Raw genomic sequence first — 22,103 nt, 5'->3', positions numbered from 1 at the left:
TGTGGTTAGAGAAGAAGAAAATTAAAGTGATTTTTTGAGCGTCATCGCGTCGACTACTATGTAACTGTAAAACGGACAAATTGTATTTATCACATGCTCTTCAAAGTAATGCGTTCCGAGAAAAAACAGTATAACGGTAAATTTGCGTGAGTATATACATGCGCGAGAATTTTTATAAAAAACACACAGTATTTTTCGGCTTAATTTAATTAATTTATCTAGATTTTTTTAAAGACGACCAGCGGAACGGGCGGGTTTTCGCTAGTTTAAATATATATTAAAGGCTATCGAGAGATGACTAACGATTTTTATGGCCGGAATTGGATGGTATTGATCTGGACAACGTTTATTTTCAACAAGATGGCGCTACGTGCCACACAAGTAACGAAACCATTGATCTTTTAAGGGAAAAATTTCCGGACCATGTTATCTCTCCAAGAGGTGATCACAATTGACCACCGAGATCTTGTGATTTAACACCTTGTGACTTTTTTCTTTGGAGCCACGTCAAAGAGAAGGTCTACGCCAACAGCCCAGGGTCGATTCAAGACCTCAAAGATGGAATTCGTGAGGCTATTGAGGAAATAGGACAGCCACTTTGCAATTCGGTTATGGAAAATTTGATGAAAAGGATATTGTCCTGTCAGCGTGGTCGTGATGGTCATTTGCCTGATGTTATTTTCCACTATTAACGGCATACCTTCCTCTTTATAATGAAATAAACATCCGATGATTTATATCAAAAAATAGCATTTTTCTTCGAATATCAAAATAGCACCTCTTATTAAAAAGCCTTTATGTAATAATCAAAGTGGTGAGTCAGAACAAGTTCTGGGAGCTAGATACTCCTTCCAGCACAGACCACTGTTTTAAGGAGTGCTTTAGGATGAGCCGGGAATATTTTGCTTTTTTTTATGTAACGAATTCGCGTTCATTGTAAAAACTGGTAGAACGTATAGAACAGTCATGTATATGTATTGTATACTTATATATTATATATATACTTATACATACTTATACTTACACTCTTTATTGGATGGTTTGGTCGAGCTTATCCTCCTATTTGTGGTGTGCGGATTGCTGTTCCTCCACTAATGGAGTGACACCGATCGGCAAATGGTTTATTATGAGAAGATTTTTGATAGCTGAAATAAACTCAGAAGTTTGCCATTGGAATGAGCGTAGACCTGTTGACACTTTCATTAACGACGACAAAGTGCAATGGTATTGCATTCCGTATACATACCTTTATGATGCTCTCATTCGCATCAAATATTTAAAGGTTCGCGGGCCGCCCAAATTCAGTAATCACAGAAAACTCCATCGAAAACTTCTTTTTTTATATATAAAAATTAATATCTGTCTGTATGTCCTCGATGAACTCAAAAACTACTGGACCGATTATTACAAAAATTGGTATATATATGTACATTTCACGGAGAAGGTTTGTAGAATATGCTCATTGCTGCGACTCGCCACCAGGTGGCGCTGCAGAGTAGCAACTTCTGCCCCGTCACAATAAAGATAAAACAAAATCAATAAAATGGTTTAGAATGAATTGAATATTTGTGTACTGATTTTTCTAAATTCCTTTTAGTTGTTGGCGTAGTAACGCGAGCTGGGTACAGCTGGTTGTTCATAAATTTATCAAACCGAAATCATCGTTGAAATTCATAGAATCGGAGTTGAATATCTCCAAAGCATATTTATCGTATTTTAACTGATCATTTGGGCTTAAAAAAGGTCTATGCACGTCATTCCGCACAAATCAACATTCAAAAATATTGTAACTGGTGATAAAACATGGTGTTTCCCACATGAACATGAAACTTAGCGTTAAAGTGCCGAATGGAAGGTCCCAGACGGGCTACCACCCAACAACTCGCGTTTGGAGAAGTCAAAAATCAAGTCGATGCTTATTTGTTTTTACGATTCCAAGGGAATTTTAAACAAGGAGTTCTTGCCAACAGGCCAAACCGTCAACGCAATTTTCTATCCTTCTATCCGTTTTGAAGCGTTTGTTGCATCGCATTCGTCGAATTTGTCCTGAATACAGCGAATGGGGAAGCTGGCGTTTATGGCATGATAATGCGCCATCTCATCGATCCACTCTTGTGACTGATTTTTTGACTAGAAATCGCATTTTAACCATCAATCACTCACCGTATTCGCCTGATATGGCTTCCTGTGACTTCTACCTATTCGGAAAATTGCATTTGGTCATGAAAGGAAATTGTTTTGCGCCTGTAGAGGCCATCCAAATGACTTTAACCGACATCCTGAAGGACATTCCGGTCAATGACCTGTAACACTCTTTCGAAAAGCTTTTAGGTCTCGCAAAACAGTGTATCGAGGCCAGAGGGGACTATTTTGAATAAATAAGCTCTAAGTTGTCAGAACAAAGCTCCTATCGTTTCAATTTTAGCTCAGTCTTATTTATTTTGGTTTTCACCTTGTAGATACTCTATTTTGAATTGGTATTACCTGCTTTGATACATTCGGATTCAGGTGATACTGATTCAGTTGACTCATCAGCCTTTCGCGTTTTGATAAAACGTCGATGATCTCCTACTTTACGGCCAAAATGTAGCTCTGATTTTTGAAATGCTTCATACTTTATTTTTGACAGTAAGATTTGTTAACGTCATAGGATTTATTTCCGAAATTAGTAGAGCGTAAGTGCTTGTAACTTGAATGACTGTGTATCACAAAGCAAACTTGATGATTTTGTACATTTTTATTCTAAAACTTTGGTATAATAGTTTATTTAGTCGTACAAATAGACTTTGCCAAGAAGAAAATATTCAAAAAATGAATAACAAACTGACATCTGAAAATGAAACGTATGCAAAAATTTTATGCGAATTTATCGGCATTTCCAGAAATGTCTTCGTCGGAAGAAAAATCAAGCTCTTTGGCGATTTCCTTTTGTATAGTACGTACGTGCAGGTTCCTGGGTGCAAAGTGCATAGCGTCACGTCGCTGCACACGAATGACTACGTAATTTGCATACAACCAACTCTCGACACGAGCACATGCCGGAAATGCTGAAACGCAGCATGGCATGCGCGTGTGACTTAAGCATACATACCTATATCTATATGTGTTTGCTATTCCATTGTACACGTATGTATGTAAAAAAAGGCGTTTGACTTTTGTAGTTGTGGCAGTTTTGCTGTGGCAGCAATTTTAAATCTTTACTGCTGATGATGACGGCTCTGCTGAGTCATATGTATTTGTAATAACGAAACCTTTTTTCCATCATTTCTATCATAACTTCGAGTATGCACTTCTGTGCTACATATCTACACATACATTTGTATATAACATACTAGTGGTATATAAAGTGCATGCAGAGTTATTTTAAAGTTTGTTCCTAGGATGTCTTCCAATCCTATTTCGGCTTTCATTTCACAATACATTTCTAAAATAATATAACCTAAGTTGTTAAACGGAACTTAATGATTTACCACCAAAATGCATAAAGGAAAATTGTAATTTAATACTTCCAGTCTGTACGTCTACTAGATACCATCATGGATATAATCACAATGCTGACTGTGGGGGTCTATCTAGTCGAACAAAAGTCATAATCTAGTACCTCGTCTTGTCCAGCTTTTTATGTTGCTCAGAATTATTGGGTATATCATGTCAAGATTTAAAGGTGGATAAGCCCGCCTAATAGAAGCGCGACCGCCATAACTTTGAAACTATTTGACCAATTCGGTTCTATCAAACTGCATTGTACGGATATTTATATATATATAGATATATACATATATATATATATATATATATATATACTTCAATTAATATTTATTATACGCAACATTTTACGAGCGGCCACCGTAGCCGAATGGGTTGGTGCGTGACTACCATTCGGAATTCAGAGTGAACGTAATCGGCTCCCAATCGGCCAAATTTGCCTTGATAGCTGTTTGACCGTCCATATTTGTTTTTCCTTGAGTTTGTGTTTAACCATTGCCCAAACATTTTCATAGGGCTGCCAGTAGGCCACTACCATATTGGTAAATCCCACACTTCGATCCCTTTTGCTTTTTCCACTTTATACACCTTCGGCTTCAATGATTGGGATCGTTGTATTCTTGTTTAATTCAAAGTTGGCTAGTTCTTCCAAACATCGTCGCAGCTGACGGTAATAATGCTTTTTGGTAAATTTTGTTAATCAAAACTGCATTCAAATTGGCGTCAAACATAAATAAACGGTAAATTATAATACTTTTTCGGAGAAGCGGCCCCAAACATAAACTTTTTCTGTATGCTTAACAGTTGATTGAAGTTGTTGATAAACAACAGTACACCAGTAAATGTACGCAACTCTTTGCTCGAAACAAAGATCCATCCATGAGTATTACGTTTGCCCAATTCGGTTATAAGTATGCCTTAGCCCGTTCAGGTATTTTTTGATGTCGGATAATGTTACAGAATTTTAGGTCTTCTTTATGCGAACGTACTCGAATCGTGTCTTTGAATACGTTCACACCCGTTTTCCTTAAAACTGATTCAGCTTCATGCAAGGGTAAGTTCGGCTTTGTCACAAACAAATCAATGATCTTCTGATCCTGCTTTAAAGAGGTATATCTGTTGGGTCTCGTCCTGGGAAGATGTTTATAATTTGAGTATACTGTTGTCTAGAGAATAGAACACGGCACTTATAGTACCAATCCTAAAAAAAGGCGACGATACAAAGTGTAAAAATCCTCGCGGGATATTCGCTCCTCAGTACAACATGTAAATTACTGGCAAAAATCATCAACATAATTGCCGAAAAAGTTTTACCGGTAGAGCGACGGCAGATCAAATATTATGCCTAAAACAGTCTATGGGGGAAAAAGTGCTATGAGAACAATATCAACCCGCACATGCTGTTCATTGATTTTAAGCAATCATTCACAGAATGAATGTACCTGTAGTATTAGAGCAATGTGGAATCCCTAAAAATCCGCAACACCGAATCGAGAGTTTTGGTACAAGGTAGATTATCTGAGGCCTTTAAAATAGAGACGAGAGGCTAATCTTCGGTATAGCCAAAAACAACGGCGAGTGGCGTATACGATGGAACCATGAACTGAACCAACTTAAAAGAGAGGCAAATATTGTGCAGTTCATCAAAGCTCAAAAACTAAGATGGCAAGACCATACCATGTGAATGGACAGCAGGAAAAATAATTGACGCTAAAACATTTGCAACGAAAGCAAGAAGCAAACCCAGATCAAGATGGATTGACGAACTAGAAGACGACATGGGGAAACTCAAGATCAACAACTGGAAGGAATCAACCAAGGATCGAGGCAAATGGAGACATTTTGTGCAGCCAAAGCTCACACAGAGCTGTAGCGTCAACGTCTTTCACTTTTTTTTTTTATTAAATAAGAGTATGCATCTTTCTACGCATAAGCCGAGGAGACTTTTAGAGAGTGTCGTGGCTTGCCATGTTGGTGCACAATGAGTAAGTGACATTGCCACGTTCTAGTAAGCTGTGGGTTTGTCAGGCGTACACCTATTTGTTATTCGCTAAATGCTTTCAAAAAGATAATTTACTGAAGAAATTGTTACTCATACTTACGGGAATAATCACTGAAGAAGTGCAGAGCTTGACTGAAAGTGATTCAAACATTAAAAGTATAATTTCAAGATTTATAAGGAAGTATTATTTAAAAAAAAAAAAATTTAAAAGATATTTTCAAACAGTCAAATTCATTCAAATATAAATTCCTACAAAAAATGTCTGTTTATACAGTGAAACGCATAGTCCATTTGATATATTTTTCCGCTCAAAGAAAAAAGTCTAAATATGATCTTCATTTTTTCGATAAAAAAATCAATCGTATTGCTATTTTATTTAATGGTAACTGTTCAAGTTAAAAACGTTTTATTTCATGAACGATCCTTACTTAAAACATTTCGTTTCTCAAAGGCCTAAAAAACTTCATATTTATTAAAACAACTGATAAAGGTTAAATTTGGTCCGGTGGTTTAAATTTTGCACGAGCTGAATTTTATAGACACGTAAGCCAAGATCCTAACGCAGTCGAAGGACACATGCCAACAAGTTAAGAACGATGACGAAATGTCGATTCGTGACCTCTTCTTCAACACTTCACCTTATGAACTTTCCGAATAAACTTATTTTTTTTCAAAGTAAATTTCCAAAATTCGTAATCTGTGTTCTGGCGTTAAACGATCTGTGATGACTTGCCAACAGTTTGTCATTCTCAGCTTTCACACCATAGTTATTGATATTAGTTTTCATGTAGCTAAAAAACACCCATTATTAATTTTTGCCCGAATTATCTTACAGTCGCACAGTGCGGCCGATTCCCAAAAAGCTGGCCAAAAGTCGAAAAAAAAAGTTTCTAGATTGAGTTTTTTTGTCTTTGGTTTGGCTACAGTAATGCCTTGAGTAGTGAAAACCGTTCATAGCAACGTCCTGTACCCTAAGTATCCTCTGTATTTTCAGTCGCAACGTGGCCTTCGTTTGAGCATCGTATTACTATCGATGAATAGTGAAAGTTGTACACATTTGAAAGATTTTGTAATGGAGTAAATTGAACAAAACCAAATGGAATCATCTTCGGAAGGTTAGTAAAATACGAGAAATCTTTAGTACATATCAATACCTCGACACAAAATTTTTAGCTGCAGCAATACGTAGATACATTTTTTGCAATTTTTTTTACAAAATTTGAGTTTTCAAACTGTATAGTAATACAACGTCGTCATATGCTGCTTTGAAAGCTATTAAAGGTTACTCAAAAAAGTAATGGTTACAGCTGCTACCACTTGCTACCTTGCGACCCCGAAAACATATAAATTTACATGCATCTTGATTATGTTCTAGAATATACGCTATTTCACCTGAGGGGGTGGCCAATAGGGGTGGAAGGGGGTGGATTTTCAAAATTTTAAGATCAAATTCGTAATGAGCGACCCCGACAACCCCCGAGTAAGAAATTTTGACTCAATTACTTAATTTTTTGAGTTTTGGCCAGCTTTTCGGGAATCGGTATCTCTATATATATCTCGATTCCCTTTTACCCTTACGTACACCCTTAATTTATAATACCTTTATGCATAATTGAGCGCGGGAACTAAGTTAAAAATTAGACAATGCTAGTACGTAAGGTTGTAAAATTTCTTTGCAATTTCGGTTCCATTGACGGTGAATATTAATATCCGTTTTTTTATTTCAGATGTATCATCCTATTCAAATGAAGCCGGCGGATAGCGAAAATCGGAATGGTAAGTATAATATTGACCTACTTCGAAAGTATCATTGGAAAGACATTTTCTTATCCCTTACATTTCTTGGAAAATTTTATTTCGCGTATGTGCATCACTATTTTGAATCTGTTGATAAAATTTCTAAATATGCCGATATTTTAAACTTAAATTGTTCTATCATCGCCGGTGCCTTTGTTTGGTACCTAAACCTATTAGGACACACGCCAAGGGTGTAAACGCTAATTATAGGTATATCAGTTGTTGTTATATGCTATTCTGGTGTGTTCATGGAATTATAGTATTATGAATTTGTTGATGCACTCTTTCTTCTATTTTTTTAAGACATTCAAATTATGTTGAAATAAGTTTTCAAATTTCAAACTGTTTGCAATCCAAGCCAATGGATTCACAAAGTATATACATATGTATATATGTGTATTCTGCCATGAACGGCTCCTCCTCTGCCGTTGAGAAGTGGTACCGCTTTCGCATTCTTTCAGAGTGGCGTTCCATCTTCCTCATTACCTATGTGCCTACGTACAGATCCCTCTTTACTACACGGAGAATTCTTTCCGCGAAACTACTGATGATCTTCCACGTTTCTTTCCTACTTAGCATCTTATCGATTACATTTGCTGCGGTTATGTGACCGACTGCATTCTCCAGCGTTCGACGTTCTCGTTCCCAAGGCATGCATTGGAGGAATGTGTGTTCAGCGTCATCTTCGGCGGCTTCCTCGTGTATGCAGGGGTGTTCGCATTTCCTTTTTTTGAACAGGTATTTATGGTAATACCCCTGCCCCAAAAGCATTTGGGTTGTATAAAAATTGACTTCGCCGAAGTCCCTGCTGTTCCATGTTGCGACGGCTTTGTCTTGTCTTGTCATAGCCTTAGCGTTGCATCTCTTATGTCGCTTTACCTTTAGCGCATTTGCCCATAGGTTTGCCATTGCCTGCCGAGGGGCGACCGCTATTAGAAAAATTTGTTTCTTCATACTTGGTGTTTCACGAAGATATATTATATTTACATGCCGACATCAAATGGTGCACCCTGTACCTGTACAAATATCTACGCATTATATAGTAGCTGTTTAAAAAATAAAAAAATAAAAAAAACCGTAATACATATGCACTAAGCGACCTGAGAAGTAGCAAGTTTCACCTACACCTGAAATGGGTAAAAGGAAAACATTAGAAGACTGGGTTTTGAAAGATCTTCTGGGACTATTCACTAAAGCAAATGCCAAAAAAATATTAATGCAATTGCTCTGCTCAAAGGAAAACATTAGGTTTTTATTTTATTTTCAAATAGTTATAAAAATGATTAGCCCCGCAAATATACTAATTATGAGGCTTTACTTCCACTTGGAATGGCGTATGTACTTATATTAGTTTTTGTCAAAATCGTCAATTTGGTAGCTCTAGTAAATATGCACATTTATGGGAATATAAGTATGTATGCCCATGTTTGAAAACTCTATAGGTAATCACTTGGCACTTAATGGGTCTCGGAAAAAACAAAAAATTTATTTTTTTAAATTTCTAGATGACCCGGTGGTACACGACTCTTAAGTACAATACACATATGTACATTTGTTAAACTGCCAAAGTGTGGAAAAGCTTTCAAAATTTGCATTTTTGCTGATTTTGTCAAAATTTTATTCAACTGTGCGCCTGGAAGCCGTCCAAAATGATGTTGTCGTCGCCTTCCGCATTGTAAATCTAAATATTATTGAACTTTTTAATATACCAAAGCAAAATCCACAAAAACATGCTAGAAAATAAAATGTCTCAGATACCTATTCTTCATGAAAAAAGAAAAATGAAAAAGACAATAGTGCAATCATTTTGCTCAAGCGCATCGCTGCCCCGCCTCTCACATCTCCTTCGAGAGACAGAATGGCACGAACTTTGTATTGGAAACCATAAAACAAAAGCGGAAAAATTACAGAACGAACAAATTCACATAGAAAAAAAGGGATTGGGTTGAATGGGAATAAAATTTGGCGAAGAGCAAAGCAACATCCGAGGAAGTATAATAAAAAATAGCAACAATACTAAAATGTGCAAAATGATGAAAAATAAAAAAAAGGAGGGTTAAAAAAGAAAAGTGAAGAAATGCGGAAACAATCGTAACGGAAGGTGGCAATTTAATAAAATGCTTGAGTAGGTTCAAGTATGCATGGCGACCGAGGCGAATCCGGAGTAGAAGCAGCATGTACATGATGCAAGACTAAGCTGTGACTGAGATTGTAATGGTAGAAGTGGTGGTGCAGTACTGTTGCCTGGGTTCTGGCGCAACTTTTGAATTGTTATGTCGCATACTCAACTGATTTTTTTGGCACTATTTTCGTGTTCAAACGAAATTATTTTTTTATGTTCATTGTGATTACGCCGATTTCGAGTTGCCAGAAGTGAAGATTTATTTTCAAAATGAAAATTTTTACAGAAATAACAAAAAAATCTCCAAATGATGGAGGTTAAAATAAAAATTTCATTGTAAAAATATTCAAAGGGTAAATTCTAAGTGCAGGGTCTTGCACCAGGTAAATTTTAAAAAATATGATCCTGCTTCACACACACAATTTTAAGTTTTTTGCAACAATTTTATTCAGCTATTAAATTGAAATAAACTAGAGTTTATTCATATAATTTACAAAGCTTAAAAATTGTTGGTACTTATTCATTTTTAAACGTCTCATTTCTTTAACCTTAAATGTTTAAAAACGTGTTGAGCTGCTGAATTGTCTATTTTGTAATTTGCATGTTTTGGATGTGGCGGTAATCGTAGACATGTATGTATGTGTAGACTTAAAAAGTAAAAGTAACTGTTCCTTAAGACTCTTGCAACCCTAACGAGTAAGAACCGATTATGTAAAAACCGCATATGCCATTTTCAATGAGCGAAATCGAAGCGAAGCGTAAAGAATTTTATCTTACTGCCACCTGAGATATTACACTAGTCTGCAAATATTTTCTTAAAAAGTGGAACCTCGTTAACAACTAAACATCTTCGAGATACATGCATACGAGGTGTGTTTAAAATTTTGTGTTTTTTCAAAAATTATTTATTTATCCATTAATATCTATTTTGTCCCTTTCATAGTGATCTCCATGAGATATTATGCACTTGTGCCAACGTTTTTTCGAATCTTCGAAGAACTTCAAAAAATCATTTTTTTGTTTTATCTTGTTCAGCTACTCCTTCGATACCGTCTTTATCTCGTCAATGGTAGCGTATCGTCGTCCTTTCACGGACCTCTTCAGTTTCGCGAACAAGATAAAGTCACAGGGGGTCAGATCTGGAGAATACGGTGGCTGTGGCATCATTAGTGTGTTTGACCAAAACGTCGCGCACAAGCAACGATGTGTGATGAGGGGCGTTATAGTGATGCAAGAGCCAATTTTTGTTCTTCCCCAAATCCGGGCGTTTCTGGCAGATTGCTTCGCGCAAATTGCGCATAACTTACAGGTAATATTCTTTATTGAGCGTTTTACCCTGTGGCAAGAACTCATGATACACAACGCCCCTGCAATCGAGGGAAATAGTAGCAAAACTTTTAATTCGACTGAACTTGGCGCGCTTTTTTCGGTCTTGGTTCGTACGGCAGCTACCATTGAGATGATTGAGCTTTGGCTACCACGTCATAACCATAAACCCACGATTCGTCACCAGTTAGGACCCTCTGGAGCAAGTTGGGTCGTCGCGGACAGAGTTCAACATCTCATTAGCAATATTCATGCGATGCTGCTTTTGGTCGAAATTGAGCAGTTTTGGTACGAATTTTGCGGCGACCCGTCTCATGCCCAAATCATTCAAAAAAATTGAATGGCACAGCAACTTCTCTAAAGGTGATTCGACGATTGTCCAATACCATTTTCTTCACTTCATCAATTTTTTCGTCTGTTGAAGTGCTCGGGCGTCCGGCACGCTTTTCGTCGTTCACATCTTTTCGACCACTTAATTTCGTTTTTCACACAAAATTTGATACAGGATCCACCTTTTTGATGGCAAACCTCTGAGTGTATTTCTGCCACGAAAAAGTTCCTCATAAAAGGTATCTGGCGTTGACGTGTCAATGATCATTGCAGTGTCCAAAGCCACTGTACGATCTTTCTTCTAATAATGGTGACTTTTTAAACTTCGCGTGCCATGTAATATATTGTATTTATTGTTATTTCCGATGTTAGATTTTTAACATATTCTTGATATACGTTGACATTATCAATGATAAAAATGGATCAAGAAATGTGAATTGCATTTTGTGTGGAAAATTGAAACAACTGCGACAACGTTCATATTTAGAATGTTTATTGTGGCATTTCACGGGTTTACTTTGTGCAAAAAATAATGTTTATAGAAATATGCATGAAAGGATTAAGATTTCCTACAAGTGGAGAACAAAGATCGCGTCACTGGAGGAGCTCAAGACCATACCAAAAAGCGCATATCAGAAGTACTTGGAAAAGGTCGGGCATAAATACCAAATCACCTTTAATGTTTAAATAAATCTCGTATGTATATGCCGTTATATATATGTATATAATATATAATATAGTTTAACACATACATATGCCTGCATGTTGCCTATTTTGTTCAGTTTTCGTTTATTTTTGGATGCAATTTCCCTCCTTAAATACATCGCGCTTTGCCAAATTTATTACATTACCGCAGTGTAAACTTTTCTTACGCCCAAACTGCGGCACTGCAATAACCTGCGGCTACCGTGACTTGTGGCGAATTGTACAGACAGTGGATACACTCTTTGTTGTTCAAATTTAGTTCTGAAATTCGTTTATTCTTTGCCATGCAGCAACAACTAAATTCACTTTTTCAACATTAAATTCTAAGTTCTATTGATTTTCTAGCAGGAGCATCTTCAAGGATAACAATAATACCTCAAGTGCGCGTTGTACTCTACATACTTAATTTGAATTTTTATTATCCCTTTGCCTATATTTGAAGCACGCATATTTTTGCACCACATTTGCATAGCGATTGCATATTTAATAGGTGACTTCTCTCGCACACTATAGCGTTTGTGCTGCGCAAAATGCGGCTGTTCATTGAATATACACCTCATATTTACGAGGGGCGACTTATAAGTTCGCTGTATATTGTACCTGAAGAATGAAAATTATGGTTTTATATTTTTCTTATTTTGATATAATCCTCACCAAGTGGAATACACATTCCACAAACACTTCTATCAATAAGATTCCTTGAAATGCCAGAAAATGTTAGCAATAATCAGCCAAATAGTCTTTTTCACTTGAAATTTCTTTGATGGTCTTACTCCCATTTAACTACTGCATCGAATATTGTTTTGCCTGTGATCATTGTTAATTAGCGTTCACAACGCGGCTACAAGTTTGGACCAAATCACTCCAACACAACTCCAAAAAAAAAAATCCAGTTCTCCAGTCGTCACAATATGTCGCGGAACCTATCGCCCACTCATATTTTTCATGTGCAAATGTCGTTGTAAAATTTCCGCAATACATTCTTTTCTAATCTGCAGTTCTTATGTTATCCGGCACAATTTAATTCTTCTATCGGTATTTCACTTTTTGAACAATTTCGTCGGTCACTACAGTCATTGGTAGACCCGGGCAGGAGTCGTATTTAAAGGCCTCTCTTGTAGAAATAGCCGTTCGCATTTTCTTACTATTGTATTTCCCAAATAGCTAGAATTTCCATGAGTCCCGCAAGTATTTAGTGTTATCTGACGAGATGCTAAGTTTTCGCCGGTACACACCATGGGCCGTAATATTTCAGCCGCCCCTGGTAGAATGCCGAGTTGTCTCGCGCTTGATGTCCGCCAAATTGAGTGTTATAAGTGAATTACCGAGCTACCCACATTCTGTCAACGTTTGCATGCTGAATTTCCTTATTTTATCTTTCGTTCGTATGGTTAAGAATGCACATATTTATTTTGTATTTGCATGCTATAAAAATGTATTATGTAAATATGTGCCACCGTTACCATGAGTACATAATACCTATGTACATTTGTATATTGATATAGTCAAATAGATGAAACGTCAAAACTACGAAAATGGTTATTTTAAAGTTAAAGGGCCTGTTTACCAAGAAGACATACATAAGAGGGAATATTCGACCGGATACCATTTAACAGTTACGATATGTATTCGTATTAAATATTGAGAGATATATAAACTTTCGTTTTTGATTTGTTTGACAAATCAGTCTAATTAACTGATACGGCTCCGACAAACCTGGTAATTGAGGGACATCGAATGAATATCTTTTATATGTAGGTATGTCTGCTGGGTATGTGAACCTGTACAGAATGCGAAAAGCACTGATTTTATAACAAATTTTACCAATTTCAACGCGTTGTTGAGACGTGCAGCGTCCCGTGCTTAAATGTCAAGACCACCAAATATGGAAGCTATATAGACCTACCAAGGTGGCTACAGTGCCAAGTTTAGAATAAACCTTTTGAAAAACTCTTTATAACTTAAGTGTACTATTTTTCTCAGAGCCAAAATAAAGTCTAATATTGATGTGAAATGACACACACGTGTTTAAACCACAAATCAAATATATCGTCCCCTTAGTATTAAAATAGCCTATACATTTTTTGATGTTTTGAGAAAATGAATTTCAAACTTTTTGTCGAAAGTAGCTCTCACTCAAATCTCGTTATGTCTGTAAATATTTATTATTTTTTGACTGACGTTTTGACCCACTTTGTGGAACTAGAATTTGACAAAATTTTGACCACATATAAAATCGACGATGGAGAATCCAAAAATTCAATAAAAAAATAATAGCCTATGAGCACATAGGCTATTCTTATACTAAGGGGACGATATATGATTTTTTATAATTTTTCTTATTTAACTCGACAGTTGATATTCACCCGGCCGACCGACACGCGAAGCTCAGTCCGCACAACGGTCGGAACATTTTTGTTTTCCCGCCGATCCGAATTTCGGGCAAGAGTTTTTTGTTAAATGTTGAGATCTGAGAATGTTCGGTTTTATTTTCTTCTTCTTAAGCTCGTTTAGGCGCATCAGTCGTTTCTTTCGTGCTAACCGGCGCTAGGTGGACACACCAAGTGAAGCCAAGCCCTTCTTCACCTGATCTTTCCAACACAGAGGAGGCCTTCGCCTCATTGTTCGCCTGCGATGTTCTTAATTTGTTTTACATGGTCTTAAAAAAGAGGTGTAAAGTGTCTTAGTACTTGATAGGGTTAATAATCTCTTCTGTCAGCAGAAATAAGCATTATTCCCAACATTTCTCGACCACTATCAAGAGTGAGAAGATTGAAAAGCTCTAAATAACCATTGCATGCAGGAATTCCATCAAAAATCTCTTAAGAAGTTGTATAACATCAGTATACATTACAATGTTTGAGATATAAGAAAATTTGTTCATATAACAGTAGCAGAATCGGTCCGAAGGGGCTTCCCTGGGGAATTAAGGAAAATACATCTATTATGTTGAAAGTACAATGTTTAATGTTTATAAATTAGTCTTTGCGCTCACTTATAGGGGTAAGAAAAAATCCAAAGCAGGAGGGCTGGTTAAAAACTTAAACATCGATCTTATAAAGGAGATATATCTCGCGTAAAACGCCTTATTGAAATCAATATGTAAAGTAAACTACCCGGCTACGGTGGTTAACGAAATAAATGATTCCGGACGAGACCGGTCTCTATTGGTCACATGATATTTTACAACTGAACTTACAAATTTGTTTAATTAAGGCTCAGTGATGAGGCATGCTCTAACTTTTCATCCAAGATATCCTCATCTTTAAATTTTGGCAATCTGCACATCTCAACTTATGACATTTACAAGGGAATGCTTTCTCTCATATCGTCGTCACATACAGATGCTGATGGTCTTTCAGCTATTTCGCTTAAGAATTGTCTAGCGTTAGCAATTCCTCTAGAGATTATTTTTAAAAAAATTTTATCTACTGGCACTTTCTTAAATGGTTGGAAGTTTACAATCATTGCACCTTTTTTTAAAAGTGGAAGAAAAAATGACGTTCGTAATTATAGGCCGATTTCCAAGCTATCAATCATCTACATATAAACTGTTTGAATGCCTTGTAAAGGGTACAATTTATTTTGCGGTTAAGTCTTTAATTAACTCAAACCAGCATGGTTTTGTAACTGGCCGTTCTACAGCTACTAATCTTGATATTTTTAGCGAGTTTTGTATTTGATCGGTTTCTAAAGGGCTCCAAGTTGATTGCGTCTATACTGGCTTCTCTAAGGAATTTGACAAAATGTCGCACGAGATTTTAGTAAACAGGTAGGCTTCCTTGGGTTTTCACTCCACCTTTCTTCCACCTTTAGGCTTCCTGATTGTTAAGCTCTCAGTCTTTAATTTAGTCAATGTATTTCTTCAGCAAATTCACTGTTTCTTTGTTTCGGTATAAGGACAAGAAAAATTAGTCAATGGGGAGATATTTTGAACTGGAATAAAAATAACGCCATCACACGGACCATTAATTCTTATACTTATTATCGCGACATTTTTGTGTTGTTTCAGGGTAGGAGATTAAAATAAAAATGTCAGAAACATAGTCAAGGACACCGTCGCACCAGTGGTATGTGGGAATGCTCCCACTAATAGCAGTCGCCACTCGGTAGGTAACGAACGGCAAATATCTGCCGTTCGCAGTCGGCTTAAAACTGTAGGTGGAACAATAAGAAGACACACGCCACAAATTTGAGTCTATTTAATGGTCAGCTTCACCAAATGCCACCGACTACATAGAGTGTGGAGGCTAGCTTGTCTCTCGGATGTCAATATATTCAACTATAACAGTAGTCTCTATAATTTTATACTTCTTAAGAGACATGCCTTGGACAATAAGTGAGTTGGAATGTCCCTGTTTGATCACAGAATTCTCCTTCGGCAGAAAATTCCTATTCAAATTCCAAGACCAAGATGGCTTGAGTAAAGGAGTCTCATATAAGAGATGAAGTACTTGATCTTATCTTATGTAGTCCAAATGTATTATCCGAAATCTCAAATTAGCATGTGTCGGAGGAAGCATCAATCGGCATATGTACCTCGAAAAAGCCAGGTGGTAGCTACACCAAGAACCCAGAGGAAAGCTATCAACTTTTACTGGACATTCATTCCCCGGGATTTCAAGATTCACATATGTAGATATGTACAATGGTATACAGAAAATTTACAGAAGTTGCAAATGCAAGTATATGTGAACCTGGTACCGAATGGCATAGAAGGTCGGTGAATATCGAGATAAATATTTTGATAGAAGGCTAAGACTTGTTTGAAAACCTCTCGATAAGATTACTTGTTCTACCCAACCGATCCCAATCGACTAGGTTCATATGCCCATAAGATGGGTCCGTCTACCGAGGTCAGATGGCGACCATATTTGGAAAACGGAAAATGCTTATATTCGGGCCTTGGATTAGTACAATATATAACATAATATACTGATTTTTTTAAGAAGTATTTTTTAGGAAGTATCTTCTCTACTGCCGACTTTTAGAGACGAGATACTAGATGCAATATATTTTTAGATAGAAGTGTCCCTCCATTCTCTTGTTACGCAATATATTATCTTATTATAACTTTAGATAAATATACTCTTATTTAATTTGTATTTGTTTTTTTCATTCACTTTTGGTTTCGGGTCATTTCTGTATTGGCATATTTAATGGTTTTGAGCGCAATATAAACACTTCTTCTGTTTTGCAGTATAGTAAATGTATGTGAACAAGCTTGAAAATATGTACGAGTATATAAATCGAACATAAAAAACTTGAACAATACATACACAGCCTTTTTACTTTTACATTTTTTTATCATGCCACCTTGAATTGAAATATAGCGCAAATACTTTTTTATTTTATTTTTAAATCATACTATCAACAAATTCATTCCTCATACAATAAGACGTATAAATACAAGTGGCTAAATGTACCTCTGACTCATAATGTCGTCAGAATCTTTGGTTACTTAATACCTCGATTCAAATGCAACAAATACAAATTGAAAATGGTTGCTCATTCCTACACTCATATACAAATGTATGTACTCGTATACATATATAAGTTCATGCTTGCTTTGGTTCGTATTGTAATTAGCACTTGATTGCTGGCAACTGCTGCAACTTGCTTGAATGTGGCTGAGAGTGCTTTAAGTGAAATTAAAACAGAACAAATAGTTAACACTTCTAAATGCCCTTAGTAGACGAGGCTTTCAATTTTACAAACATATGGCAATATGTTTAGTTACTTATACAGGTTAGCTAAAAAGTATTAAAGCGACACCTAATAGCCACTAAAGCAATGCAAATATATAAGCCATTTTATGTTTGTTTACAAGCCATTTGAATTTCGCGTGTCAGCGTTGTTAACAAAGGGAATAGCTGAGGATTTTTAGAGGTTTGGAGGAAATTCATAAAAAAAGTATTAAAGAAATTTTCTCCTTACTTAGAACTGCGCACCGATAGATTTCAGAACTAAAACGTGATTTAAAAGCTTTGTAAATGCACCTACACAGGAATTAATGAACAAATCAATGACATCGTTTGTGTTGGAAATCTTATACAAAACTACGTTAATACGCTACTGTGTAGCACTACCTTCAATAGCCCGTCGTCAGCGAAAGACAATATAAGATATGAAATAGACATTTTTGCATAACAATCTAGTGGCAGTAGCACATCTTTCAATATTTAAGTTTGAAGTTCTGTACTTTCGAGCTAAGCGCGAAATTGCTAACCGTAGAAATCTCAGATAAATGAGTACTCCATAATTTTAATGTAACGTTAATTGAGTAAAAGCTCGATATTGGCCTTTTTGGGTGTTTGGCCGAGCTCCTCCTCCTTTGTGGCGTGCGTCTTGATCTTGTTCCACAAATGGAGGGACCTACAGTTTCAAGCCGACACCGATATTTTTTATGAGGAGATATTCCGGCATATATTTTTTATGAGGAGCTTTTTCAAGGCAGAAATACACTCGGAGGTTTGATATTGCCTGCCAAGGGGCGACCGCTATTAGAAAACAACTTTTTTTAATTTTAGTGTTTCACCCAGATTCGAACCTACGTTCTCTCTGAATTCCGAATGATAGTCACGTACCAACCCGTTTGGCTACGGCTACCCATTCGGCATTACAGTGGTGGTATAGGGTTTTTCAATAAGGGCGGGTAGATGTTGAAATGGAATAAAATGGCGTTTACTGTGTGGCACGTAGCGCCGTCCTGCTGGAACCACATGTCGTCTAGGTCCATATGGTTCAATACGGGCCATAAGAAATTGGAAGGGCCACCACGTCTACCGAAAAATGGGCGCAATGCGCGCAACGTTTGCGTTAATAAACACTCATTTTGATAGTAAAGTTTTATCATTTGAACGTGCTGTTCAATCGTGTAACCATAAGCCGTGATGATTTGACATAAACAACTGAATAATAAACAAAAGATTTGACAGATGTCACCAAAACAAAATGGCTGCCACAGGGCGCGAAAATCGATCCGCGCCTATTGAAAAACCCTTTATATAAAATGATTGGAGTTTTATCGGAATAAGTGTATTACAGTTGAAAAAAATTATATTGAATAATAAATTCAATTCACTCAAAAATTCACATATTTTGTTTTCTTACTTTTCAACCATCCTGTATGTGTATGATTAGGTGTGCAAACTTACAATACGCAAGCTTGTGTACGTACATATACTTACATATGTAAATACGTGATTGTGTAAATATAGCAGTGCAAGAAGCATAAATTACGGACTCACGTATAGGTGCCAACGAAGGCATGCTCATACACCCATAAAGATGCTCTATTAAAGCTTTATGGCAAACTTTTTGCGGTAATTCAAAAAAAGAGATTCTATCATGCCATTTGCGCTTAAAACGTCAATCCGTTCGTCTCGTCAAGTGTCGTGTGCACATCTCTTTGCTGCATATCGTACGAGTATTGACTGCAAATCGGTGCGCACACATACACATTAACGCGTTCAACATATCGTTCAAGCATTGGTATTTTAAAATTAGTTTTTTTAGAATCAGTGTTTTTCCGATTTCGCGCCTTCATTGCATCAAAGTGACAAAGCGACACATTTCAAGTGATTTACACCACACCAACACCAGCAGTCAATCACGTGGCTTATATGTGAATAAGATTCATTTATAGCACGAAGAAAGCCCAACTTCTTCTTTCAATTGCAAATGCGTCGATAATTTGGATAGATCGAAAATATTCCGCCATTATATCTACAGCGTAAGATGGAATTTACTTTTCTATTGCAATGTGGTGGTATCTATGAACCTACGACAAAATATATATTTATAGCGCACTCTTAGTTCGTTAATTTAAATTACTGTGAGCAGAGAGTAATTTGGTTATATAGAAATAAAGGAATAGACAAAAACACTTTTATAAGAAGACATTTTATATCTTTCAAGTTTTACATATTGCATTTGGATATAAAGGAAATAGTACAATATAAATATCCGGCCAAAATCGAGTTTACTAATTTCGTATAGAATTTTTGAAGTATATTAGTTTTATTCTGCCTAATTATTTGACATGGTTATGGCTCTTTAGTAACTTCGTTATCGTTATCTAATACTTGGAAAAGGAGATATCAGATCTGGGTAAAAGATTCATAGGTAATATTTTCCTATCGATGTTAGCAGATAAGTAATTAGTTTACTAACATCCATTTGTCTTCATAAATATATGTATCTAATGCTTTAAAACCCCTTTCCTTGCGCAGGTAAAATTCTACACATTTCGGTGACTCAAATAAGAAAAATGTTTCAGGACATGTTTCTTTGCCATAATTTTTAACAAAGGATCCACCATACTCCCTTTTCGTGTGTGGTTTTATAAATTTTTATTTTTTAAAATTTAGTTTATAAATTCAATTTTCATTTTAGTGGATTCTTCAAATTTGTTAGCATTTCTTAATTACACAAAGCAATGCCCACACAGGGCACCAAATATTTGAAATTGTTTTTGAATGTCAAGATTTTCTTAACTACATATCACATGTAATATAAAAAAAGTAATATTTGTTGAAGAAAGATAAACTTTTCAATTCCAAATGGTTTCACCGAAAAGGTATTAATTTTGCTAAAAATGTTTAAAGCCTTCTCCAAGTCCGAATGTTGGATTAAATAAACCACAATATATTTATTCAAAATGATTTGTTTATTTTAACCAAGTGATGCAAACGCCCCGCCGAAGCCAGGTCTCCGACTCGAAACCCACTATAATCATGACACACCAAATTATAGAAAGACTTTTTTCTAGTAACTTTCTCCCCTCGTGGTAATGGTAATGTCATAAAATACCACTACAGGGCTATTTACTTATGGAAGCAAACACCTAAGAAATATTAATGAAATCATACAAGTTTTCATAAAAGCCCTTCAGAAGATTTTGCAAAATCTTCTACGATTAATCCAAAATTGGAAAGGGTTTTAGCAAAAGGTGCAAGAAGCATACATGTGGCGCGTGGTCCATTGGAGTTTAGGCATTATTTCAGAAGATTCAGCCAAGGAATAGTTAAGAATAATTAATAATAAGAATGGTTAGGAATAAGCTAAAATATTTTGATCAATTGGGTAAATAGCAGCTGCTTATAAGTATTATTTAATCGTCGAAAATAAATATTTGTTCCGACAGATTTGCCATTATGATTTTCGTCATGATATTTTGGATCTTGAAATGTGACTTCTGGCTTACCGTGGATTCTTTGAGGGCAAGTAATCGTAGCTAAATTTGTTACTGCGCCTCTGCTCCATCACAGCAGCGGCCGAGGTGAACTCATCGCTCTTTGGCGCATTGCATTTCATCGTTATTTTTTTCTTTTATTGTAATTGTAAATACTTGATTTTTGTTTTTGTTTTTGATTCAGCCATTACTTCTGGCAATTAAGTGATTGCACACTATTTTTAGAAAACAATTCGAGCACGAAATTCACGCTAATTCGATTTAATTGATCACTCGCTAGCGAATGGCGAATGTCTGGCCTATCGTAAAGCTGTGGTCGTGCCAACAGTGCTGTTTCGCCAATTCACCAATTTGCAAATCCGCAAAACCTTAAACCATTGCAATTCATTTCACGCACCGCTAACAAGCCAAAGTGCGTGTGCAAGTGCTTTTCTCTGCGCCTACTAAAAAATTTATATTCTTCTAATTTTTTATTACGAAATTGTGTTTAATTAACAAAACTCGACGTTTTATGTGTGCAATAATTTGACCGAAAATCGGGAAAATGCCGATATGGAGTTCTGAATACACTGTGTTTATTGTTGACTTTTACTCAATGAAATAATTCACCTAATACACCATATATCAGTAATTTATTTGTTTAAATGTTCAACGTGTTTTTGTAATACGAATGAGCTCCAGTTTCACGTATTATTATATGATGTAGAACAGTAGTGCTAATATAAAAATCGTATAAAGTACACACACATTCACAGGTTCTTTTTGCTAAAATGTTGCTAAATGTGTTTCTTCCTTTAACGCAACTGTAATTTGTGGCTAAGTTGTAAATTTGGTTACGCTTATTCGACGTCGCAGTGCAAATTAAAAAAATAAAAGACAAGAAAATATTAAAAATTGAGTATCAGCTTTACGTGACTTTCTTGCGGTGTCGTAAAAATACAAAAATCTTTTATGTAAAAATCGTGTACCTCGTGTCTAATGGATTGCATAAATATGTTACTTATGTTCCAAGTGCTACCTATTATAACGAAAAATAAAGGCCTACAAAAACTATATTCGATGTACTCTTTCCACGGGATCCTCTAAACTTGTTGGCATTTACCTCACACTGTGTGCATTTCATTCTATATTTTATTCAT

The 22,103-nt window shown here is 36.1% G+C and overlaps 1 protein-coding gene across 5 annotated transcripts in view; it reads left to right on the top strand.

Annotated features, from left to right (window-relative positions):
• Nucleotides 1–22,103, top strand: part of LOC128864022 (CUGBP Elav-like family member 2) — a 197,667-nt gene that overhangs the window by 104,827 nt on the left and 70,737 nt on the right. For all 5 annotated transcript variants that reach the window (XM_054103489.1, XM_054103490.1, XM_054103493.1 and 2 more), the window contains exon 4: nt 7,216–7,264. In XM_054103489.1, coding sequence (XP_053959464.1) covers nt 7,216–7,264 — 49 coding nt within the window. The remainder of the gene's footprint in view (nt 1–7,215; nt 7,265–22,103) is intronic.

Source organism: Anastrepha ludens, chromosome 5 (genome assembly GCF_028408465.1).
Source record: "Anastrepha ludens isolate Willacy chromosome 5, idAnaLude1.1, whole genome shotgun sequence".
In the NCBI taxonomy this organism is placed as follows: domain Eukaryota; kingdom Metazoa; phylum Arthropoda; class Insecta; order Diptera; family Tephritidae; genus Anastrepha; species Anastrepha ludens.
The sequence above is the reverse complement of the archived record's forward strand: the minus strand, read 5'-3'. Positions and strand labels throughout refer to the sequence as shown.